The 23,414-nt window shown below is 39.1% G+C and overlaps 1 protein-coding gene across 20 annotated transcripts in view; it reads left to right on the top strand.

Annotated features, from left to right (window-relative positions):
- Positions 1-23,414, top strand: part of LRRFIP1 (LRR binding FLII interacting protein 1) — a 107,015-nt gene extending 83,601 nt beyond the window's left edge. For 15 of the 20 annotated variants that reach the window (XM_075180360.1, XM_075180355.1, XM_075180362.1 and 12 more), the window contains 7 exons: positions 3,268-3,339; positions 3,572-3,742; positions 4,573-4,665; positions 5,027-5,119; positions 6,037-6,129; positions 6,724-6,835; positions 7,711-11,490. In XM_075180360.1, coding sequence (XP_075036461.1) covers positions 3,268-3,339; positions 3,572-3,742; positions 4,573-4,665; positions 5,027-5,119; positions 6,037-6,129; positions 6,724-6,835; positions 7,711-9,323 — 2,247 coding nt within the window. In that variant the 3' untranslated portion in view covers positions 9,324-11,490. Of the gene's footprint in view, positions 1-3,267; positions 3,340-3,571; positions 3,743-4,572; positions 4,666-5,026; positions 5,120-6,036; positions 6,130-6,723; positions 6,836-7,710; positions 11,491-12,428; positions 12,479-13,589; positions 13,690-16,217; positions 16,293-17,774; positions 17,855-18,181; positions 18,287-22,024 lie in introns of those variants that run through there. The other 5 variants (XM_075180358.1, XM_075180370.1, XM_075180371.1 and 2 more) reach the window with 4 other exon arrangements.

Genomic DNA, 23,414 nt, shown 5'->3' with positions numbered 1-23,414 from the left:
CTCTCCACAGGGATTGGTGTCATTTCTGATTCTGAGCAAACATTCTCCTCTAATGCCTTACTGTTATCTTGCAGCTCAGCTTTGACGCGTAACAGTAGTTGTGCACCACTTGTACGCTCGTTAACATTTTTGGATCTGCCACTAATAGAGAAAGGCGAAGGCCTCATTCTCTCTTTGCCACTGCGTGTGTAGAATGGCTTGTTGGGAATTTTTTTTTTATCGGCACTTAACTTTTCCTCAGTTACACTTCTTTTTAGCTTCAACACGGTAAATGTATTTTTGGTGTGTGTTTTCTTGACTGATTTCCAAAGACTGTGTAGTTTGACATCGCCTTTCCCAGATGACGTACTGGGAACACTACCATCAGGACTGGTGACAGAACCTGGTTGCTGATTCTGCTCATATGTGGACTGCTTTGAATCCATTATGAGCCCAAAGCACTTGGAAGTGCTACAAATTGTTTTAGATACTGCTGACAAATAGGACTTTTGACAGCCAGAAATATTAATGCAAAAGAATGGGGGACACCCCAAAGCACTTGTAGTGCCAAATATTGAAATAAAGACTCCCCTATCCTCCTCTCTTCTCTATCAATTGTTATCAGAATTATAATCAGAATTGTTATCAGAATTGGATGAAGAATAAGGTATATTCTCTGTCCCTGCTCTAATCAGCCTGTGACTACACCCTGCTCTCTCCCTCTGTCAAATGGCGATGGATTGCTGTGGAGGCAGGTATTTATGGATTTCAAATATCGCGAGAACCGAGCCCTGAGATCCGACGATGTCACAATGACGTTCGGCCTCGATTTGGAATCCGAGCGGGCGGGAGAGTACCGAGCCTGCTTGGCTCGTTACTCGGATAGGCAAAGTTCGGGTGGGTTCGGTTCTCCCGAGCCCGCCCATCTCTACTTATTACTTATACTATGCATCTGAGCTACTTGTATACTTTTTCTGTGCATTGGTGACATTATGACTGCAAGACATCATCAAATAGCTGCAGTAAGAGTGGGGATGTTTTTGTTATAACCTTTTATATATTTATCATCAATAGCTATCTATATAGAGCCAGCAAATTCTGTAGCGCATATTGGTCCAGCCAGAATGCAGAGTTAAAGAGTGCCTTGCGGACCATATGATCCAGTCACACCGCAATGTTTGTTAGGGGTTCAGAGGGTTGTAGTCTTTTGTGAACTGTGTAAAGGGTGGTAAAAAGTCCTGTAATCGGGAATGGAAGCATGTAATGGGTGGATGCTATTCATAGTTTTAGTACTAATTCAGACTTTTCTAAAACATGTAGTCTTGGTTAATCTTTAACAGTAAAACAAAGATTAATTTATAATGTAGAATCTGGTGATTGTAGCTGGATGTATTGCATTTAAAGGTGTTTGAGCACAAATTGACCACAATTCACCTCCCAGTCACATGATCTGGTATTAAGGTGCTTACTTGCACACACATAACAGATAGTCCAGTAGCATATTGGTGACTAAGTGATGGGATCATTTTTCTTCATGGGCATTGTTTGATTATGGGCAAAACTAAAATATGATTTGAAATTACAGTTTCTACAAGTTTTAATTGTCTTGAGAAATGCATCCACTCCCCCTCTCCCCCCCTCCCTAAATTATTAACCTAGAAACTTTAAAATACCTTTTGTGATGTCACTTTTTTGTTTCATTATCCACGTGTTTCTAGAACATCTTTTTCTTTTGCCCAGTCTGTGTTTTTCCCAGTTATTTCTTTTTTTCGTTTTTTTAATTTACAGCAATCTTTTATTATTTTTACACTGGAATGGTCAGACCTCTGTTTCCTTTGTTCAGAAACAGTGCTACACGTTTTGCTTCTTTCTTTTTTGGTCTCAGCCAGCTTATTTGCCTTGTTGCATTGTGAGATGGGATACAGTCATGCTGGTTTAACAATCCGTTTTCCTTTTAGCAACTTTTTGTTTATTCCCAGTAACTACAACCACGGTGCATAGTGGAATCACTAAAGCTGCAAAACCCTGATACCGTTTTAGATAAAGATACAACACCACTTGCTACATCTGCATCTATCGGTGGTAGTCATTTTAACGACATACCACACACCGACACTACTCATCCCGACCTAGTTATTACGAAAGTGGGATCCGCGACATGTTGATATTCCCGACTGTGAAAAAAGCTGACTTGTAAGAATTTCTCCAGATTCACAGCCTGGCACACAGAATGACGTCACTTGTGAACTCGACACTATTACTGCTGGTCTTAAGCGGGCACTGTAACTAGGAGCCGGCTGGAGAATGCACAAGGATTAGTAAAAAGCATTGTCCAGCCGGCTCCTAGTTACAGTGCCCCTTAAAACCAGCAGTAATAGTGTCGAGTTCACAAGTGACGTAATTCTGTGTGCCGGGCTTTGAATCTGGAGAAATTCTTGCAAGTCAGCTTTTTTTTTTACCAGTCGGGAAGATCAACATGTTGTGGATCCCACTTTCATACTAACTAGGTTGGGGTAAATAGTGTCGGTGTGTTATACAGCGTTATTTAGTACCCAACCCGCATCTATACGTGTAAAGTTTCCGTACTTTGATTTGTTTAATAAAATAAGAAAAGTTGATGAGCTCTTTCTGAAAAGGTAGAGTTGGTGAAGGAAATGTTCCATTGTATTTATCACTTACTGAACCGGTGACACTTCATTTCTGTCTTTTTCATACTTTTTGACTTGTATAGGTAAAATATTCTACTATAGTTGTTCCTCTTTTGGTTTAACATCATGTATGAAAATCTGAAGGGAAAGCAATGCAATTAAATAATTAAAATAAAATTTAAAAAAAAGGTCTCTGCACATTTTATATCAATCACCTGATGACTATTGTAATGACTGATTTTAGTAGATAGCTGTAGTGCAATTTAAAAAGGTTTTCTTGCTAAAATAATAATTGTATTTTTATTCGTGCCCAGATATGTCATCTTTTTCCAGCTGAAAGATATGGTAACCACAGCACATTTTTAGGCTCAGGATAAATGTTCCCAATTCTGTTCTGATGTCATGTTAGGATTAGGGAGTGTCTGGACTGTTAAGGGTTTCTGTGCTGGCTGAGTCCTATTCCAGCTGTACACAGCTGTCTTCCCCAGTCTGCTAGTTTTCTGCCACTGGTTTAAGATACATGTGTTCACCCCCAATAGCAATGCTACACAAAGCAGAAAGCGTGCGCTCTGTTCTGTTTTCCTTCACACCTTCCTTTGTCCACTACATCATTGCTGTGCATTCTTTCTTCCTCTGTCAGGAGATCAGTGAGTTAAAGGAGCAGATTGAGGATGTAGAAGGCAAATACATGCAAGGGCTAAAGGAGATGAAGGTACTAGCTTGTGTGACAGTAATCCTATGTCAGGGCATGTCAGAGGTGTATATCAACCTTTGTGTGTCATAGGTGTGCAAACTAACCTGTTTAACCATCTGTTCACTTCAGACTGCAGAACAACTAATTGATTTTTTACTAATAGCCCAGTTTTTGTTTTTTTTATTTTTCTTGCTATACATTCTCTTTATCCATTATTAATACCACACTTTGTATTCTGGCTGTTTCCCAGGACTCTCTGGCAGAGGTGGAGGAGAAGTACAAGAGGTCCATGGTGACAAATGCCCAGTTAGACAATGAGAAAAGTTCCTTGCAGTATCAGGTGGACACCCTGAGGGAGGTTCTGTTGGAGCTAGAGGAAGAACTGGCAGAGTCCCGACGCCAGTATGACGAAAAACATAAAGTAAGTGATGGAACCTACAAGTTCTAGGGGGGACACAACACAGCGTTAGGGCATACTCAGTCCTGTTCACCAAAAGATTTTGTAAAAATCCAATGTTTAGTGTATTTATCTTGTACTTTGACCAATGTCTTTCTAGACCCTGGCACCCAGCAGCAACATTGGCTTGTTGTTCAGGATTACATAGAGAAAGTTTATATATTAGAGATGAATAGAAAAGAATGATTATAATGGGTTACTGCCAGGTGAATGTCAGTGGGTACAACATGCCTTAGTTTATTGTATTATTTAAGTGTTTTTTTATGTTATCCATTAACATGGTGACATGAGTTCTTCATTTTACATGCTGAAATGACAGTAAACCGTTGATAGTTCAAAGATAGCTTTGACCTTAATGTATTTATTGAACGATTATATTTCTTATTTAATATATGTGTATTTTGGGGTATTTTAACTTGTATATATGTATGATGATATTTTATTGTTGGAATTATATATTCTGTCATCTGATCTTGTTACCACCATATATTGGCCTCTCTGCCACATCCTTACTACTGGCTCTAAGGAGGCATGTATAGAGATGTAATTCTCAAAATGTATAGCTTGAGACGCCAATATCCATTTGATTGGGACTATTGTGTGGTGCAAATGCTCTAATACCCGGTGACTGCAGAAAATGTGAGAATTATTTCCACTCTGGAACAATAAACCTGCAAGGATTTTCTTTCTTGTAGTGTTTTCTCATCCAGAGTCCGCCATAGTGTGTATCTGCAGACTGTAGATAGTGTTTATATTTATGGTGTTTTGTTGGTTACGGCTTTTGTTCCTGGCAGGAATGCGAACGGCAGAAGCACGACCAGAGCGTCCTGCGTTTCCAGCTGGCTGAGATGAAGGATGCTTTGGAACAGAGGGAGTCGCTGCTGACGGTGAGATAGAAAAAAAAATCTTTTTTATTTTTTGTAATCGCAATTGCACTTGGTGAGAATTCTGCACAGATATTTTTTTTTTTTTTTTTTTACCTACTTTAGTCAAGTCTTATTTGTATAATATGAGTTACTGTCCACAGTGGGACCACAATCAGGCTTCAAAACAATGCTTATCTTCAGTTCTACATTATAATCAAAGCCTTCTTGGGTGGATCAGTTTTATGATAGACTATTCCCTTTTTTTTTTTTCCCTTTTATTTAAAAAATAAAAATGTTTTTATTCAGACTTTCCTCTCTTTTTCTCTCCTGAACATCCTGTCCTTTTTGTCTTTCTTTAATTTGTCTGTCTGCTGCCTATTAGGAGATTCGCCAGCTGCAACAGAAACAAGAAATCGGCGACCGTGAGATTTGTGATCTCAAAGAGACCATAGAGTGGAAGGATAAAAAAATAGGGGTAGGAATATAATTTAAGGCTTGCTGTAAATTGTCACGGCTTGATCTGGTGAGACACACACTTGGAAGCCGCAGAGAAGTCATTGACTCTCAATAATATAATGTACATGATATATAGTATAATATACAGGATAGTCTGTGAGAAGAACCCCAGAGCAGTGTTATATCTGTCCCACAATGATTTTTGGCTACCAGCCCTATATGAGAAGAATTGGCTCTCTACTTGAGCTTACATGCCATTTCATTGTTATAGTCTTACTTGCCTATACTTACACTCCCTGAAAGTAAATGAGACTCACAAATTTTGGGTAGTACCCATTGAACCCCTGGGAGAGCAGGCATTTCTTCTGGATCCTGCCCACTTCCTGTTGGTGGGACAGGGGCCTCAGTGATGCAGTTTTTATAATTTTAGCCCTGCCCCCACAGCACAATGACATTACTGCCTTTCACCGCGGGGGGCAAGGCTAAAATGATGCGATCTGCGGCATCGCGTCCCTCCTTCACTTGCAACTTAATAACTAGGATCTTTCCAGCGGTTGACGGGTATGCTTATAGTTTCATGTACTGCTCTGTAGAGAAAAGTAGTCTACTAGATTATTATCTAAAGTCTGCACTGTATAAGTGAGAACTCTCAGCTGCCCAGATTTGTAGGAAGCGGTCAGCAATCACTAGCATTTTATTTAGGGAATTTTAAAATAACTTGGAGATGCAGCTCACTCTGAATGTGTTTAATGCACTGGCCATGAACCCTAGTATTGGCCGTTAACTATCTAGATTTAATGATGTTCCCTTCTCGCCATATACTTGTCTTACTTTTACATCTTGCACATCAATTCACTTTTCCTTCCACACTTTTCTTGCTCTGTTTTCTTCCACATCACTTGGTCTCTTCCTCCTCTCCTACCTGGGGAAGTGCAGGCTCTAGAGAGACAAAAAGAGTTTTTTGATCCAGTTCGCTGTGAACGTGATACCCTCAGGGAAGAGGTGACCCGTCTGAGGGAGGAGTTAAAGGTACATAGCATGGATATAGCACTACAATTATAATCTGTTGTTTCTATTGTAATATGAATGTCTCCAAGTTTAATTTTGTGTGAGCTTCTAACATTAGAATAATATTTACATATATAAATATTTTGAAGCGCATTTCCATTGTAACATCCCCAAATACGTATTCACCTCTGTATCTGGCAGTTGTAAACAAAAGAAAAACAAAAGTTTTTAAGAAAGGGGCTAAATTGCTGAGATTCTAAATACAAGCTGACCTTTCACAAGAGATGCCCTTTTCCTGTCATGCATTCAAGCCTCCCACATGTGTTGTCAGTAGCTGAAAGATTAAAACTGTTTCAGCTATTAAGGCGAAAGCCAAAATGTTAAACTCAAACAAACAGCCAGGAGTTCTGTGATAGCAAGATTTATAATGAAAAATAACGTATCTGATAGAAAAGTAATTACTACCTTATTTCTGTTGAATGAGCCTTAAGAAATCTTTGCACAACTGTTTATTCAGTTCCCATGTTTGGTAAGGCATTCTCACTAACTACATCCAGCGTGGAAGAGTTATATTTCCAGTGGCAGCTAATGCACAGTTCATTCTTCTCCTCTTAGAAAAACGGCATTGCACTGGATTCCGGGGTTACTTCCAATGGAGACGCTTCATTAGAACCCCATGTAAATATGGATGGCCCACCAGATCCACCGATAAGGGCAACATCAATGGGTAAGTGGCACTGTGAGTGATTCTCTGGCAAATCCTACTCTGAGCTGGGTAACTTTCCACTAACCCTGCATGCTGTGCTTTGTGTAACTCCTTCAGCTCGTTACCTTGTAAGGGTATTTTTGAAAAAAAATCTACCTCCCTCCTCCAAAGTAAAAGTAGCTGGACAGATGAAGGCAAAATAGATTATAAAGCAAGTATCTTAGAAGTAGACTCCAGGACTTGTTCCATGTAATGCAGATTTTCGTCCCTGGATTGCACCACTTTTACCTGGTAATTATCAGTTATATCTTGGATTGCAGTAATCCATCTGTTTACTCTGTTAAGGCTTATGGTGGTGTGGGGATGCTTTGCACAACAAACATTTCAGTAGGGAATGCAAACAGTCTTCTCTGAAATGGAGCACAGGTGCCATTAATCATTTTAAAACTGAGACTCTGGTTTTTAGAGGATCTAATTCCAGCTGTTTTGTTTATACTTGGAGAAAGCACATGGTGGTTTAGAGGGAATAGAGCAAACTAGAACGGTTTCCAGTTTTTTTTGTGGGTGCTTTCTGTGCCAGAAATATAAAGCAGGTTATTGTTTTTGCACTTAATGTTCAGCTCATGTTGTGGTGTAAAAATGCTCATCCACCTTTTTTGCAGCAGATTCGGAAGCATCAGGACATACAGGCTCTGCTTTGCTATATATCTGTTCTCTTCAGCAGCTATCCTGGCTTCTTAGCAGTGGGTGGCATTTCTCCTGCACTGTCCAACCTGTTGCTTTTCTACATAATCTTCCTGGAAAGAAAATAACTTCTCTTTCTCTCTCTGAGCTCTATTGGGTTGTGGGTTTACACTTCCTATGGATTCTTCATTTTACTGTCCATGGTTTTTTAGGCATATCAGAAGAAGTGGAGAAAAAGGAGACTATGTCAGTGGTGGGTGAAGGTCCCCCATCCAAGACTGAGCAGGATAGACATGGAGAGCTACAGAATGCTCCACCGGAAATACCATTGCATGCACAGGGTGGAGATGCAACACAGGAGAACAGTGAGAAGGATATTAATGGTAACACAAGTGTGGAGCTAAAACCTGCTGATGATTGTACCTACCTTGATGATGAAACACATTTGGACCAACAGGAAGAAGGGCTGGCTAAGGATTCAGACAATGTAAACAATGAAAAGGAAATGATGGCAGAAGTTGACCATAAAAGGGTAGAAGAGGAAGTTTTGGAGCAAAATTTCTCAGAGGTAGATGGAGAGGCAACATTAAACCAGATAGATGTAAGCCCGTCAGGAAGTGAAGTCTTTCAGGATGCTCTGGAATTTGTTGCTCAGACTCCAAATGCTATTAGTGGACTTAACGAAGAAGCTACATTCTGTGTGAGCGACTTTATGAACGTGGACCATAAAAGCAGCCACCAGGAGGACCTCCCTAAGGAAGATGAGGAATGTAAGGAAGAGCACACATTCAGTGAAAGTAATATTAATCCAGAAGAAGAAGTTCAGATTGCAGATTCTGAAGCAGATGACACAATTGAAATTCCATCCAATCGCACTAAGAGCGAGGAGAATGAAGCCATAAATAGGTCACAGTATGATCATAACATAAGCTGCAGCACTGAAGAGTCTTGTGAAAAGGATTTAGAAGAGAAGACTGCCAATGATGCAGCAATAACAGATCTAGGACATATGATCTCCTGTCAGGAGATAGTAAAAATTGGGGAGGAATCGCCACAGTATGATTTGGGATTGCAGCCTATTGGGGAAAACCTGGGCCAAACAGAAAATGATGTTGAAACAGAGTCTGTGATGGCTGAGAAATTGTCAGTCTCTGTAGAGAGTGGCACTGAGGGTGGTAGGCATGATGTTGACCAGTGTAAAGTTTTTCCTGCTCCCGAACCGATGTCCAAAGACACAATAGTAACAGAAGTAGTTGTTCCTATAGTGGGATGTGAAAGCGACAAAGCATTTGATGTTCCAGAGTCTTGCAATCTAAATAAAAGGAAAAGCATTACAGAGGATGAGGCAGTAAATGTTGGCGTAGTTGGTGGGGATAGTAACCAAGATCAACGGGAAGACTTTACTGATGCCGGCAACTTGAATACCAGTCCAAAAAATCAAGAGAATGAAAAACCAGAGTGTGTTTTTCTGGAAAGTGAAGATTCTAAGATAGGGGAGCAAGCGGAACAAGAAAAATTCTCAGATAGCAAATATCAGCACAAAGAAGACGACATGGCAAAAGTTGCTGAAAATCCAAAGGAAATTGTTCCATGTGAAATATTTAACAGTGAGGGAGAATCAACACAAGAAGGAGATGAAACAGATGAGGAAGAAGGTGGCGCTGTACGAAGTGAGAAGTACACTGGAGAGAGTGAAATGCCCTGTGCACCTTCAGGGTCAACAGGGTACAGTCAGTCTATGGAAGATATAAGAATGGAGGACAGCTCCGATGCAACTCCCAAGAGAGGAAAAGGCAAAAACAAGGAGGACTGTGTGGTTTCCTGAGAGAGATGTAAATGATTCTCTGCGCTATGTAGATGTCCCTGTGGCTCTGCTGAACTTCCTTCACAGTTTACGCTATTGCACTAGTACCTTGTCATCTTTTGCTACCAGAGGAGACCACCACAGAATTATACCCTTCACAATCTTAAAGTGTCCCCATTTTTATAGAAAGATCAGTTTTTAGATGTTTAACTCGGCAACATATCAGGACAGTGGCTGGCCCAAGGAAATTGTTCTCAAAATGTTGCCTGCAACCCAAGGCTGATGTGTGTTCATTCCCATGATGCCTGTACTCAGGATTTTTTTTATATATTTTTAGGTTTGCACTCTCACTTCCTCTCCCTGTTCTGCAGAAAAGTATATATTGTTTTGAAAGGATTTGGCGTATGTCCTGGCAATGCCAGAAAGTAATCTTGTGTTCCTGGGTCAAAACCGTACTTTTAATATTAAAAAAAAAAAAAAATCCTTGTAGGACCAATTTCCTTCTACGTGCCTTAGGTTGTAGCACTGTTTTTGAACATCTGCTTCACTTGAGCGGTGGCCTTTTACCGTGAACCATGCTTCCTCTGTTACACAGAAGCACCTTATGCTTTTTCCATCAAGAATAACAAAAATATTCCTTGCGCTGTTACAGTTTTAAGGTTTTTTTTTCTTAAGTTGCAGAGATACTAAGACAGGTGGTATGGTGGGGATTTTATTTATTTCACTTGCTTGTCACTGGATTGGTGTTTAATGTGATCTCACATTCCATGTTAAACAGTTTGAATGTACAACAAAGAAATGATTACTAAATCAATGTTTGTTTGTTTTTTTAAACATATGTATGTTAGCTTTGTATGTGTATATAAGGAGATGAGACTCAGACATGCACACTCTATCAGATCCATTCTCCCCTCGGTTACTAGAATAGTTTATTTAAATGGCTGGATTTTTGTAATGGGATTGACATGGAGGGCAAATGGGTAGCGGCTCATTGACATCCTCTTGTGGAAATGCCGCCGGCCTTTTGGAGAACTGTGCTCAGCATATTCTGCAGCCTCTGAGAATTGTAGTGCTCCAGTCGTTTCTCTACCATAAGATGCTGCTCCTGCTTCGGCCTAGATCTGCATATAGGATTGCATATATTAACTCTACACCCAAAAATAAGACTACTTAAATAACATTTTTAATGTACAATAGACTTGAGCAATCGCTCAGTCAGCACTCCTCTACCATATACACTTTTTTTTGGATGGGAGGAGAAAATGTAAATGTATAGATTGATGCATGTTTTAATAAAGTACAAATATCATTACACTATTTGGGAACTTACCATGAAATAGATATGAAATGTACAGTCCTTTGCAGCCACAAGTAGTTAACACAGTGCTGTTTTACCCAGTTGCAGACTGTGTAATGGAATGTGTTTGATATAGGCTCATTAAACATATTTAGTTAAAATATGCTCAAGCGGTTTGCTTCTACTTTATTTTATCTGTTATTTGTTTCTGTAATGTGCTACGTACCACTTTTATGTATGTTGTGTAAAATTGCCCCTCTTACATTGCAAGTCCAGTCATTCTTTTTCAAATTGGTTATTCTTAACTAACTGGTTTTAGAAGTGCTACATCGCCATCATGTGGCATATCATGCTTATTGTACTTTACAAAACTAAATATTAAAAGTAAGGTGGAATTGAAGTATATACAATAGCCATTATTTATCATTATTTGTGCATGACCATTGTACTTTAAGCATTTCAGCTATTCATGAATATTCGTTACAATTTCAGCTTTGTTCAACCGTATCTGTATTTCCAATAGGGAACTTGTTATAATAATGCTAGATCCATGTATACAAACACACGCGCACACATTACTATGTGGTTTGTTAATTGAAATAATATTTTTAAAGCCCTACTAGATAGTGATGTGAGTATGTATTATTTCTAGTGAAGAAAAATACAGATTTTGATCTTATATGCACTGCATGCATTCCCAGGGCAAACCAGCTTTAACTACAGATAACTAATATAGGTAAATACATTGTGTGTCTGTTCCAAATGGAATCTGCTGCTGCGAGGGGAGAAGTGGATTAATAAAATCTATAAGTAATGAGGGAGAGATAAGAATGTTGGTTGTGTATTCTAAGCTGTATATAATGGAAATAAACCAATTTTATTCTTTTGAAAGTGCATGTATCTTTATTTACAAAGCATATTACATTCAAGTGCACTTCAAGCACTCTAACTAATTTACTTTGGTGTTGCCTGAGAATTGAATTAATATGCCCCCAGTGGAAGAGTCCACTAAATGATCTTTCATCAGATATCGCAAGCGTTGTAATGGTAATTAAGCTAAATGTTGGCTTAAACTTAAAATAAACACTATTTTGTACAAGTATACAATATTAGTAATGTGTTGGTGAAAAAGGCATTCATCGTTAATCTTTTTAAAATATTTTTTAAAACTGTTAAGCCTAAGCATGGTGACTATATCATGGTGACATTATTTGATGCAGGGGTGGTTTTATTATAAAGTTGCATTACCAAAATTCATATAAGCCATGTGTTGATCCAATACCATTTTTATACCCTGAAATGATGATTCAATCGTGCATTAATTCTTCAACTAAAACTGTACTTTACACCTACATATTTTGTAAACATTGTTCCACTAAAATGTTATAAACATCAGACATGCTTTATTAGATAAGTACCTTATAGCCATTGTAATGAAGTGAGCAGGTTTACCGGGTTTGTAGTGTTTCTGTGGGTCTTATAGCACTGGTCTTACAATTAAACCATAATTCTAAAAGTTTATAAGAATTTGGACATTCTAAGGTGTTTTATAACTGAACACACCAATAATTTATTTTTTTATTGTCCACTGTGCAGTACAATAAGGGTAGTACAGAGAATGTTGTACAAATTCTGACTGACATACTGTAGTGAACTCAGTTTGTGAATTGCATGAATTCATAATAAAAGTTGTGTGCGATAATGACCAACACCCTGGTTTGCTCTCCACCTTTCCTCTTGCTTTCCATTTCTTCCTCCATCCATCCATCTCCTCCTCCACCTTAACTCTTCATTCTTTCTGTCTCTGCCTTTTCTCCTGAACTCTGAAGAAATCAGGCTGAAGAAGCTGCTGGATGAGAGAGAATCCTTCCTGGAGCAGGTAATGTGAGACTCTATGGGAGGTTCAGAAATGTGTTTATAAGTTCTACAGACATTTATCACTTCAGATAATCATGTACAAAGAATCGGCCATGTCCTTTGCAGCTGTGCCTTTTTTCTTTTTGGAAAGTACATGCCCTGAGCAAAAGAAGTATCTGCCTTATTGCTCGTTTATTTGAAATATTCTAAGGGAATCACTTGGATATTTGCAGTTGTTATTCTTTGAGAAGTATCAGAGGATTAGAACACAACTTTTTTTTTTTTTGTGCAGTGAATTCCAAGAAGTCTGCAAAGCCTTCAATGTTGTTTGTAGAGGAGTCACATGATTGTCCTGGTTTTCTGCTTTGAAATGATGGGACCCATAAACATAGCAGCTCAATGTCCGCAAAAGCTGAGATTGTACAATATGCATCACTTTAACTTGCATTAATTCCTTTCACCTGCCGTTTTATTATTAAACGTGTTATGTTGTGTTTTTTTACTTTTAAAGTATGTCCATTTCAACATATAACCTTTTACAATCTTCACACACTCTGAACATGAGTTGTCAGGAAACAAATTCTCTGTCTCATTTGGTGTAATCTTACACAGGTGAATGACTTCAAACTAACAAAATAATTTATAGTAATACAGAAAAATTATCAAAGCCCCGAACACCTCAGAATCCATAAGGGGAATGTCACAATTTTAAAACATTTTAGAATTTTATAGAGCTTCTCCCACTGGCTAACATAAGATTACACCTACTTATTTTAAACTTCTTCACTATAATCCTGTAGTTATTCTGCATTCTTCTAAGTATTGGTCGAGTCTACACAATGGCTGCCTCTGCTGTTGGTAACGTTTTAAAAACGCTTTTGTAGAAATTATAGGATGTGATTTAAAGTAGTCTGAGAACAAAATGTAATCTGGCAATCCTAAATCATCCTCCATACACCTGAGCCCTCAATGACCACACAACTATAAGACTACTTACATGGTCTGCAGATAGAACGTTGCAGTGCATCCATGTATGCAGTCTTTAATAGTGTGTGCATTTTTATATAGCTATGTGCTGAGCATTATCCTTGGCCCTTACCAATATGCAAATTTTGAATGTTCTCTTGCCTCAGATTAAGAAGCTAAAAGGCCAACTGGAAGAGAGAAACCTTGGAAACAGAAGCCCTGAAAATGCAGAGGGTGAAGATTTGGAGAATGGCACCGATGTGCAAAGTGAGCAGGGTTACATCTATCTGGTGCAGTCTGTGAGAGGATAGGATAGCTTATTTGTGTGTTTACACTCTATTCAAAACACTTAGTCACCATCTAAAGCTCTGCGTAGCAAACAAAACCTCTTAGAAAAAATTGATGTCTTCATATTTACACTTCCCTTCAATGGTTTATCTAAAGCTGTAGCGGTCTATGTGAGTCTAATGGGATCCAACATCATAAGGTGTCTCTGACGTCTCCATTAATCTATGTGACTATTGATTTATGCTTCCTGCAACTACTACTTGTATAACACAGCGATGTACAGACAATGTGTAAGCATTCACATCAGTCTCTGCAGCACTGGAGCTTACATTCTAAATTTTGTATGTACACACATACAAATTGGGGTCCATTTTGTCAGAAGCCAATTAACCAATTATTTGGACTGTGGTATGAAACTGGAGAATTAGAAGGAATGTATATATGCTTCAGCCACTTGTGTCAGATTGTTAAAAATGTTGGGTGTTGTTTTGGAAGAAAGCAGATCAGAGGTTGCGTTTAATTTGAGAGGTGGTACCAAGAGGGTTTGGGGCACCTTCAAAATGATAACATTGGGTCCTGTCAATTATAATTGTGCCCCTCCTCCCCTTCATCGGTCACTTCTTTTTTTATTTATATATTTTATGCCACTATATTATTTATATTACTCTGCTCTGTACATTGAGGGGTTAGTGATAAAAAAATAAAAATAAATTACAATGATCCGAAAGAGAAGATAAGAGGACTGCCCAAACGAGTTTACAAGGTGGGGGACAGAGTTGATACGCAAGGTAACGGAATAACGATTGTAGGTGTTGGTGGGTATGCAAGTTTAGGGATACAGCCACTATAGTTCTTGGCTACAGGCAGTTGGTGGATACAGGCTCTGTTATTTCCTGGCTCTGTACCATAAGTTTAACTAGAATTTGTGAATGTAGGGTTGTTGAATATCCCAGCATAGAGAACAAGGGGAAGTGGCCTCTGTCAATAAACAAAGTATAAGACCCAGAGCAAGTTCAAAGAAAGATGAAGAGAACCCCACATTTAGTTAGTGATTCAATCTGATGATCTAAAATTGTGTATAGCATATACACTATATGGACAAAAGTATTCGGACGCTTTACCATTACACCAACAGGGACTGTAATGACATTGTATTCAAATACATATTTAATACAGAGTTTGCAGCAATAAGTTTCCACTCTTCTTGAAAGGCTTTCCACAAGATGTGGAAGTGTTTCTGTGTGAATTTGTCCCCATTCGTTCTGTAGAGCATTTATGAGGTCAGGCACTGGTGTTGGACGTGAAAACCTAGCTCACTAGCTCTGTTCCAGTTCATTCCAAAGGTGTTTGATGGGATTGAGGTTAGGGCTCTGTGTGGGCCAGTCAAGTTCTTCCACACTGCACTCATCAAACCATGTCTTTGTAGTTCTTACTTTGCGCTGGGGCACAGTTATGTTGGAATAGAAAAGGGCCATCCCCAAACTGTTGCCACAAAGTTGGAAGCATAGCATTGTCCAAAATGACTTGGTATGCTGAAGCATTAAAATTGTCCTTCACTGGAGATAAGGGGCCTAGCCCAAACCCTGAAAGAAAGCACCATACTATTATCCCTCTTCCACCAAACTTCTGCCATACCCAGACTCGCCCATCTGAATCCAAACAGAGAAGCGTGATTTGTCACTCCACAAAACACGTTTCCACTGTTCCACAGTTCAGTGTCAGTGTGCTTTACATGAACTCCATCCGACACTTGGCATTGGTCTTGATGATGTGAGGCTTGCATGCAGCTCTCGGCCTTGGAAACCCATTCCATTAAGCTCCTGACACATAGTTTTTCTGCTTACATTAATGTCAGTTGAAGTTCGGAACTCTTCATCTATGGAATCAGCAGAGCATTGGCAACTTTTACGCATCATACGCCTTTGCAGTCGTTGACACCGCTCTGTGATTTTATGTGGTCTTCCACTTTGTGGCTGAGTTGCTGTTGTTTTTAGACTCTTCCACTTTCTAATATCACTTACAGTTGACCGTGGGTGAAATTTCACAAGCAATCTTATTGCAAAGGTGGCATCTTATCGTACCATGCTTGAAGTCAATAAGATTTTCAGAACAACCCATTTTGTATCACAAATGTTTGCAAATGGAGACTGCATGGCTAGGTGCTTGATTTTATAAACCTCTGGCAATGGGTCTATTTGAAACGCCTCAATTCAATAATTAACAGGTGTGGGCAAATACTTGTGTCCATATAGTGTATTTTCCAAAATTTGAGGTTATCGTCCAAATTATTCCACTTAATCTAAGTTGGGAAATTTGAGTTAAAAATTGACATAGGGCACTCTGCCCTTCATAAAGTGGATCATGGGAGATATGTAATGTATATATTTGCATTGTTTTTGGAATGGGCATGGATGTGAGTAAACTTGTGCCAGGTTAAAACTAATAACGGGACCCTATCATCACCAAGTTCAAACCTACATATTCATAACTAACTCCACTTATTGTAGACATGTGTAGATCCACACAGTTCCACAGACCCAGGAAGCCAGCGATGCCATCCTCTGATGCTACATTTATAACAGGTTTGTTTTATAACTCACAGATAAATTAATTTCCTTGTATATGTTTATGTATAAATTATGCATTGTATAAGTTATGTTGGTATTTGACACCAATTAAGTGGTCACACTTTCTGCTTTACCTAAGGAAACACTAAAAATGCAAGTGAGATAGGGACTTTGCATTTTTGTATGGTTGTATTTAACCCGTGCTCAATGAGAGCAGGCCTTGCCATTTCCTTGCAGTCATAAATGCCAATGATCTAGCCATGTGCATTTTCAGTGCGCTTATTATGCATTTGTTATGCATCTAAAGCAGAAACTCTTCATAAGCCCACATTGTGGCATTTGAGGGGCATTTTGCATCCTGGACAACAAGCTGGGGACTCATGCAGCATGCTGCATTGCTAACCATGCAACACACTATCATCATCATCATCATCATCATCACCATTTATTTATATAGCGCCACTAATTCCGCAGCGCTGTACAGAGAACTCGCTCACATCAGTCCCTGCCCCATTGGGGCTTACAGTCTAAATTCCCTAACATACACACTCAGACAAACAGACACACAGACTAGGGGTCAATTTGTTAGCAGCCAATTAACCTACCAGTATGTTTTTGGAGTGTGGGAGGAAACCGGAGCACCTGGAGGAAACCCACGCAAACATGGGGAGAACATACAAACTCCTCACAGATAGGGCCGGGAATTGAACTCATTACCCCAGTGCTGTAAGGCAGAAGTGCTAACCACTTAGCCACTGTGCTGCCCACTATGCTGTCAAATTGTAAATGGTGCCACATCAACCAATGTTTTGGATTTATTACACTGTTTTTTGGGTCGTTTTTTTTTATCCAATACACACAGATATAAATAAGCCCAAGTCTGCTTTACCCAGGAGTGTGACTACAAGAGTTGCAGGGGATATTGACTGCTGCCATGTTCAAACTATATGCTGCTCCCTTACACTTAATACCATATGCTGAACTGAGAGACCATATATTATAATATAACTTTTTTTCGATCAGTGATGGGCTACCCGATACACTTCTGGGGCTGCATGGTTCTACCCTCTAACCTTCAAAAGGGTCCTTTTATCTCTGTAATAAGTTAAAACAATGCATTTAATCAAAGAGACACTTATCAGTAATAACATATCTGCAGGCATTTTAAACAAATGTTACAAGCTATAACACACATTTGACAATAAAGCAAGAAAAAGTTGGTTTCCGAAAGTGAACACTGAGAGGGCTGCCTCTTTCCCATCGCTGCTTTAAATGCTGGCATGTGATGTACTTGTCTTATTGCTGTTATACCATACATACAACATACTTCCCAACATGCCATGGCAAAAATTGGGACAAATTTGCCTATGATCACAAACCACACATGTATTTGCAAACCCCACAACCCCAATTTGCAGCCTGTGGTAGTTGTGTAATTGTAAGGATTCTTTACATATTAAATTTTGTGTTTGACTTTTCAATTTCCTATTGTTGTAGGAGATGCTAACCGACTAATCAGTGACCTCAAGTTTAAGATCACCAAATCCACGCAGGAGATAACTGCCCTAGAACAGAATGTGAGTTCTTAAACAAATTCTATAACTGATGGTAAAGGAAAGAATGCTAAGATAGGGAGGCGTTTGTTTAGATCTTATAATATTCTGACAGAACACTAGTGCTCTGTGAGCTGTGCCAAGATTTTTAGAAATTCCATGATGTTTGATAACTGGCTGGTCTAAATAGACAAAGTGGGTAAAGGATAGTTTTATAGAACAGGAAAAAAATACTCTTCAGCTATTGGACTACTATAGCCATGATTCTTGGCTGTTGTAGGGCGTCTGGATCTATTGTTTAATTCCGCCTGATTTCATATTCTGGAAATATTCTGCCAATATCTTTTTCAGATTATCCGGCTAGAAAGTCAGTTAACTAGGTACAAATCTTCAGCAGAAAATTCTGAAAAAGTAGAAGATGAATTAAAAGCTGAAAAACGAAGATTACAGAGGGAGGTGAATATTGATTTGTCTGTATAAAAGCTCTTATAATCTGCAGTTTTGCATGTTGGCTTTTTTGTCTTTATAACCATGGGATTCTGTTGTCGTCTTTTGTCAATTTGTTCTCCATAGATTAGGGTTCAGTACAAGTTTTGTGACTTAGGCTAGTTGCCATTCAGCATGCAACAGCCAAAACTGTCCATCTACTCCAATCAGAAGGTGCAAAGTTTTGCCCCACCAACAAACTCTATGCCATACACTTACCATATAAATAGATGTAGTTGTGCACAAATAGATACATTACATCACAAAAGTAGAGGTGCTCTGGGTGCCTACACTTCTTGCAACTTGAAGCCCACATTTTAACTTTTATTGTTCGCTCTAGCGAGTCAGAACATCAAACTGTCTGTTTAATTAAATCTTCAATAAGTCTCCACTACTGTACAGAGCTGCTCCATGATGGCACTAAATACAGTTGCTGCTAAATATATTGGCAGACTTTTCTAATAATGCATCATTTCTTCCAGAAAATTGTTGAGATTAAATAATGCTATCGACCTAGGTATTTTATTGGTTTGTAGTGGAATAAAACAAAAAGTGGTAGCTTTTTCCACACACATCCTTAAATGGGCTAGTCAAAATTATTGGCACCTTTTCAGAAGTGGTTAGAAATAATTAGATTTCAGGCACTTTGGAACTAAACTAATTTGTGGTGAGTAGTATGTAAAACTCATTAAATAAGACTGAATAGAGAATAGTACTGAATCTTGTTTTGCATGAGGAGATCATACATAAGATTGTAGCAAATTATGGCAAGTCTCAAGGCTACAAATCAATCTCTAGAGATCTTGATGCTCCCATTTCCACTGTGTGTAATTTTATTAGAAAGTATAAGGCTTATGACATTGTAGCCTCCTTAGATGTGGGCGCAAGATTGTTCGAATGGTGCAGAAATCACCTCAATCTGCTACCAAACCTATTCAAGCTGACCTTCAGTAACAAGGTATGACTGTTTTAACTAGTACCCTTGGTCGCCAACTCGATAAAAGGGGGTTATATGGTAGAAGGCGCAGGAGGGTCCCACAGCTGAGAGAGAGACATAAGAAAGCCCAACTGGACTTTGCCAAAATACATCTGACCAAGCCTAATTCCTTCTGGGTGAATGTTCTGTGGACAGATGAGAACAAATTGATAAAGCACATCATCCCTATGGAGACAGAAAGTGAAATGACGCCTTTAAAGAAATGGACACTTTCTCTACAATCAAACATGAAGGAGGTTCAGTGTTGTTTTGGGGTTGCTACACCTGGCACTGAGTCTTGAATGTGTGCATGGCATCATGAAATCGGGAGATTACCAGGCAATGGAGCGCAGTGTTTAACCCAGTGCCTGAAAGCTGGGACTCCTTCAAAAGCCATACAATGACCCAAAATACATTTCAAAGAGCACCCAGGAGTGGTTCAAGAAAAGAAGCTGGATTGTTTTAAAGTGGCCAATGATGAGTCCAGATCTTTGCTCTAGAAGATTAAACCAAACTGTCAGTAGAATGGTGCAGGAAGCTAATCTATAGCTACAGAAAGCAGTTAATTGCAAATAATTTGACCAAAGGATGTGCTACTGAACAACTCCTAGCATGTCAATAATCTTGTCAATGTCATTTATTTTCATTATATGATCTAAAAGTATATACAATATTACATTCAGAATAAAAGCAAAAGGTTCTGTGATATCAATAGAGAAAGAATTGTAGAGACCAAATACTGGTTGGTGTTGCTTTCAACTTGTGTTTAGAGGACATTGTAAGTTAATTGAAAAAGTGAAAGGGTGGCAATATTTTTGACCATTACTGCAGATGTTTTCAAATAATTTGGGTTGTAATAGAAAACGTTTACACTGTGTAGTATTTCATGTGTGTGGAACGCCTTCTCAATTTACCTATTGTATCAAAGCGCCACATTTCTATAAAAGTATATACAGTCAGGTCCATAAATATTGGGACATCGACACAATTCTCATATTTTGGGCTCTATACACCACCACAATGGATTTGAAATGAAACAAACAAGATGTGCTTCAACTGCAGACTTTAAGCTTTAATTCGAGGGTATTTGCATCCAAATCAGGTGAACGGTATAGGAATTACAACGGTTTCTATATGTGCCTCCCACTTTTTAAGGGACCAAGTTATGGAACAATCGACTCCAAAGCTATTTCATGGACATGTGTGGGCTATTCCCTCATTATTTCTTCATCAATTAAGCAGGTAAAAGGTCTGGAGTTGATTCTAGGTGTGACATTTGCATTTGCTGTTGACTCTCAATATGAGATCCAAAGAGCTGTCACTATCAGTGAAGCAAGCCATCATTAGGCTGGAAAATCAAATCAAACCCATCAGAGATATAGCAAAAACATTAGGTGTGGCCAAATCAACTGTTTGGAACATTCTTAAAAAGAAAGAACGCACCGGAGAGCTCAGCAACACCAAAAGACCCGGAAGACCACTGAAAACAACTGTGGTGGATGACAGAAGAATTTTTTCCCTGGTGAAGGAAAACTCCTTCACAACAGTTGGCCAAATCAAGAACACTCTCCAGGAGATAGGTGTATATGTGTCAAAGTCAACAATCAAGAGAAGACTTCACAAGAGTGAATATAGATACAAGATGTAAACCATTTGTGAGCCACAAAAACAGGAAGACCAGATTAGAGTTTGGCAAACAACATCTAAAAAAGCCATTACAGTTCTGGAACAACATCCTATGGACGCATGAGACAAAGATCAACTTGTACCAGAATGATGGGAAGAGAAGGAAAGGAACTGCTCATGATCCAAAACATACCACGTCATCAGTGAAGCATGGTGGTAGTGTCATGGCTTGGGCATGTATGGCTGCCAATGGAACTGGTTCCCTTGTATTTATTGATGATGTGACTGCTGACAAAAGCAGCAGGATGAATTATGAAGTGTTTCGGGCAATATTATCTGCTCATATTCAGTCAAATGCTTCAGAACTCATTGGACGGCGCTTCACAGTGCAGATGGACAATGACCCGAAGCATACTGCAAAAGCAACCAAAGAGTTTTTTAAGGCTAACAAGTGGAATATTATGCAATGGCCAAGTCAATCGCCTGACCTGAATCCGATTGAGCATGCATTTCACTTGATGAAGACAAAACTGAAGGGAAAATGGCCCAAAAACAAGCAGAAACTGAAGACATTTGCAGTAGAGGGCTGGCAGAGCATCACCAGGGATGAAACCCAGCGTCTGGTGATGCCTATGTGTTCCACACTTCAGGCTGTAATTGGCTGCAAAGGATTTGCAACAAAGTATTAGAAAGTGAAAGTTTGATGTAGGATTGTTTAGTCTGTCCCATTACTTTTGGTCCCTTAAAAAGTGGGAGGCACATATAGAAACCGTTGTACTTCCTACACCGTTCACCTGATTTGGATGTAAATACCCTCAAATTAAAGCTGAAAGTCTGCAGTTAAAGCACATCTTACTTGTTTCATTTCAGATTCATTGTGGTGGTGTATAGAGCCCATAATATGAGAATTGTGTCGCTGTCCCAATATTTATGGACCTGACTGTACTTCTGGCCTCCAAAATTGACAAATTAAAACCGTGATCCCTTTCCCAGTTTTTGAAATTTTAAATAGCTTTATATTTTGTTTAAAAGAACCTCAAATTTATTTATTTTTTTAAAAAAAATGTCCTCGTTTTTCATCTCTTCTTCTTTTCTCTTGTCTGTAGCTCCGTACAGCCTTGGATAAAATTGAGGAGCTTGAAGTAGGCAATAGTCATTTGGTCAAGCGGCTGGAGAAGATGAAAGCTAACCGAAGCGCTGTCCTGTCTAAGCAGTGACCTCTTCTGCAGTGGTTGGACTACGTACATGTAGAGAGAATGCACTGGATGTGCCATTCGCCCATGCTTCTGTTTCTGTCCAAATAACAAGAACCAGCAATGTGAAGCCATGGGGCAGAACAGAGGTGTCCTTTTATTGCCAATAGATCATCTCTTAAATCACTTCACTGCCTGTGGCACTTGTAATGCATCGCACACCCTTGGAAAAAAAAAATCTTGGTGGTTCAAATCTATGTTAAGATGTCTCCTTTGACCCCTCAAGTCAGGGAGCGCACAGGTATGCTGAAGTGGGTAACTCCAACAGTAAAGCATGGCTTATGAGTGTAGCAGCGAAGCGAAATGTTATTGAGAGGGGTTCTGTCCTGAACATATGACTGATGAAAACCTTCTTGTGTCACAAAAAACTTAAAAATACTGTTGTTCATTCTGAATGACACCCCCATCTGAAACACTACCCCAGGATTTGTTAGTGGTATGTAAAGCCATTCAGAATCTTCATTACATCACAGGTAAGAAAAACAATTCAGTAGTGTACAAGCCAATAATCTTTTTCCATAACCGAGGTCTGAGGCCCTGTAACCTGGACAACTTGCTACATTTTTGTACCTTTTGCTGCTGTGACAGAAGCACAATTATGGACAGGTGAAAGTTATCTGGGACACAGCTACTGAGCACAGTTGTGCTATATAGTGACATAATGGCTATGCCATACTGCATGACTATCAGCTGCTACACTTCTGTCTGAAAGGAGTGGACACTAAATCTCTGTCAATGGTGTAGAGGAGCATCATACGGAAACCAGAATATCCTGTGTTTCAGTGCGGGTTTCACATTGTTGACTGCACTGGCGACTAAAGCCAGATGCAGAATGTCCTCACCTGCCTTGGGCCTTTTTCAGACACTTGGAATGGTTATTTTTTAAATTATTTTTTGCCTATTTATTATTTTTGGGTGAACCTCCGAAGGATGAGTATATTGGAGGAAATGGGTAGATATGAAAGTCATCCAAAGACTAATGAATGTGTGTGTGTTTGTGCATATGTGTGATTAATACTTTGGACTCACAACAAGCCATTGGAACACAGACTTATGTGGTTGGATGTGTTTGCATTTCCAATCCTATTCTTTTTGGGGGAAAGTGGCCTTATTTGATTTGTGCTGAACTTTAGATGAATGAGCATGAAGCTACAAAACTATTACATCGTCAATCACTGGAGTGTTCTCTTTCAGGATTAATAAAAAAAATGTTTCACTGAATAAAGAGGAGATAACTCTTGAA

Source organism: Mixophyes fleayi, chromosome 7, assembly GCF_038048845.1.
Source record: "Mixophyes fleayi isolate aMixFle1 chromosome 7, aMixFle1.hap1, whole genome shotgun sequence".
NCBI lineage: Eukaryota > Metazoa > Chordata > Amphibia > Anura > Limnodynastidae > Mixophyes > Mixophyes fleayi.
This window is presented reverse-complemented; position numbering and strand designations above follow the sequence as displayed.